The sequence below is a fragment of the Poecilia latipinna genome, unplaced genomic scaffold (genome assembly GCF_001443285.1).
Source record: "Poecilia latipinna isolate Pla-1442-1.1 unplaced genomic scaffold, P_latipinna-1.0 Scaffold385, whole genome shotgun sequence".
Lineage (NCBI taxonomy): Eukaryota > Metazoa > Chordata > Actinopteri > Cyprinodontiformes > Poeciliidae > Poecilia > Poecilia latipinna.
In genome coordinates this window covers 179,741-181,617 of record NW_015113001.1, presented here as the reverse complement: position 1 = coordinate 181,617, position 1,877 = coordinate 179,741, and the positions used below count along the sequence as shown (strand labels likewise).

Below are 1,877 nucleotides of genomic sequence, written 5' to 3'. Positions count from 1 at the left end.
AAAGGCCAGGGGGGCGCTGGCCCAAAAAAGGTTGAGAAACACTGGTCTAAATCATAATATGGGAAAATATCTTGCTGTAAGTCAAACAATCTGCAGTGCAACGATTATTTTTATTTTTCAATATTAAGACATTATTGACTTAAAACAAGCTCCTTTATCTCAGTATGAGTTACGCTTGTTGTATTTCAAACGTTCCTCTTCCGTTTAATCAGTTATGTTCTGGTTCATTTTAGCTCAGCTCTTCTTGGTCATCTTAGTTTTACAGGGTTTCGTCTCAGTAGGTCCAGTTATTGCTGTGTTTGTGTGAAGCCTCTCTCCCCTCAGTCTGGTTCTGCTCCAGTGGTCAGGTACCTCCAGTGTTCCCACCACCAGCCTCCCAGTATTTAAGCTCCTCGTTCTCAGTCACACCTTGCCGGTTTGGCTCATCACCTCTCCGTACCATCTTTATGACATTCTTAATATCTCAACTGCTGGTAGAAAAAAATGATAAAAGTCAGTTAAGTGTTATTTTAAAACTGGATCTGAATTAGTTACATTTGAATAATTTCTGATTTAGTAAAAGTATCATTAAAACGACATGCTCAGCTTGTCTCTGTGGTAAAAGTCAAACAGCAGGACAGGTGTGTGAAAGCTGCTGAGGGTCAGACGGCTGCAGCTCTGGATTCATATCTGTAAACACAGATTAATACATTTAGAAATAATTAGAATTTTTTATTTCTGTAACTTTGGAGTAAATGTGAGGATTTAATCCAGAGTTAAATCTCTCTAACTCTGCATTTCCTCTCAGATCCGCAGCGTTCGGATTCTGCCTGTGGATTATGAGATCGAGTACATCTGCAGAGAAAATCGGCAGATCGCAGGGCCAAAGGTCAGGAAGTGTTTGCCCAACGGCACGTGGACGGACATGACGCAGCTCAGCGTATGCCGTGAGTTCATCATTTCTTCATCTCCATCTGATGTTCACCAGCCTCTGGGTGACTGGAGCCATCAGCTGCTGTAGCCTGACGTCCAGTTGTCTCTGTTCAGAACTACCAGACGATCCTCAGCCCACACACTGCAAACACTCTGAATCCTAACACGGTTTAGTTTCTACTGCAAAGATCTTCAGACAAAACTTTTCAGCAAAATAAAGGAGCTTTTTATGAGTCAATAATTCCTTAATATTGATACAAAAGCTCCAGTTCCACTGGTAGAAACTGGACAGAAATACTGGTAATATTTTGTGTTTGTGCAGCATCACAGTGCAGCATCACGGGTCCTCCACCGTGCTGAATGGTGGCCATGTCGTTTTCCCTCACTCCTCCTGTTTCTGGGAGAATCTCTTCATTACTTCACTCATCTCAGATTTTAAACATTGAGGGAGAAAACGTCTCTGGTCTGGTTGGATTGTTTGGATTCTTGGTCGTCTCTTGTGTAAATAGAGCAGTAAAATCCATCTTCCTGATTGGCCGTCCACCAGGACACGGCTTTCTGCAGAGCACGTCTCTGATTGGCTGTCCGGCCATCTGGACGGATCATGACCTTTAGCACCCAGTGGGTGTGTCATGCTGAACGGTACCAAGTCAGAGCAGAACCCGACGTGTCGGTTCTGAATTGCTTTACAGAAAATAATTAGGAAATATTATTTCTTTAAACTGCTAACGGTCATTGCCTTCAGACTCAGTTTAGTTGATATTAAAGATCAGAAATAAGATTATTATTAAATATCATCTTTGGTTCAGGTAGATATGCAAAATAAATCATAATTTGAGAAATAAACTAAATCTTCATGTTTATTTAATCTCTTAACTGTCACTCATCATTTTAGTAGTAGTTTTACGTAGATCATATATATATATATATATATATATATGGAGCTCTCTCTCCTCCCTCTCTCT

General features: G+C 40.9%; 1 protein-coding gene across 1 annotated transcript in view; it reads left to right on the top strand.

The window, feature by feature from the left end:
- Nucleotides 1-1,877, top strand: part of gabbr1a (gamma-aminobutyric acid (GABA) B receptor, 1a) — a 95,500-nt gene that overhangs the window by 10,404 nt on the left and 83,219 nt on the right. The window contains exon 4 of the mRNA XM_015036901.1: nucleotides 788-926. Coding sequence (XP_014892387.1) covers nucleotides 788-926 — 139 coding nt within the window. The remainder of the gene's footprint in view (nucleotides 1-787; nucleotides 927-1,877) is intronic.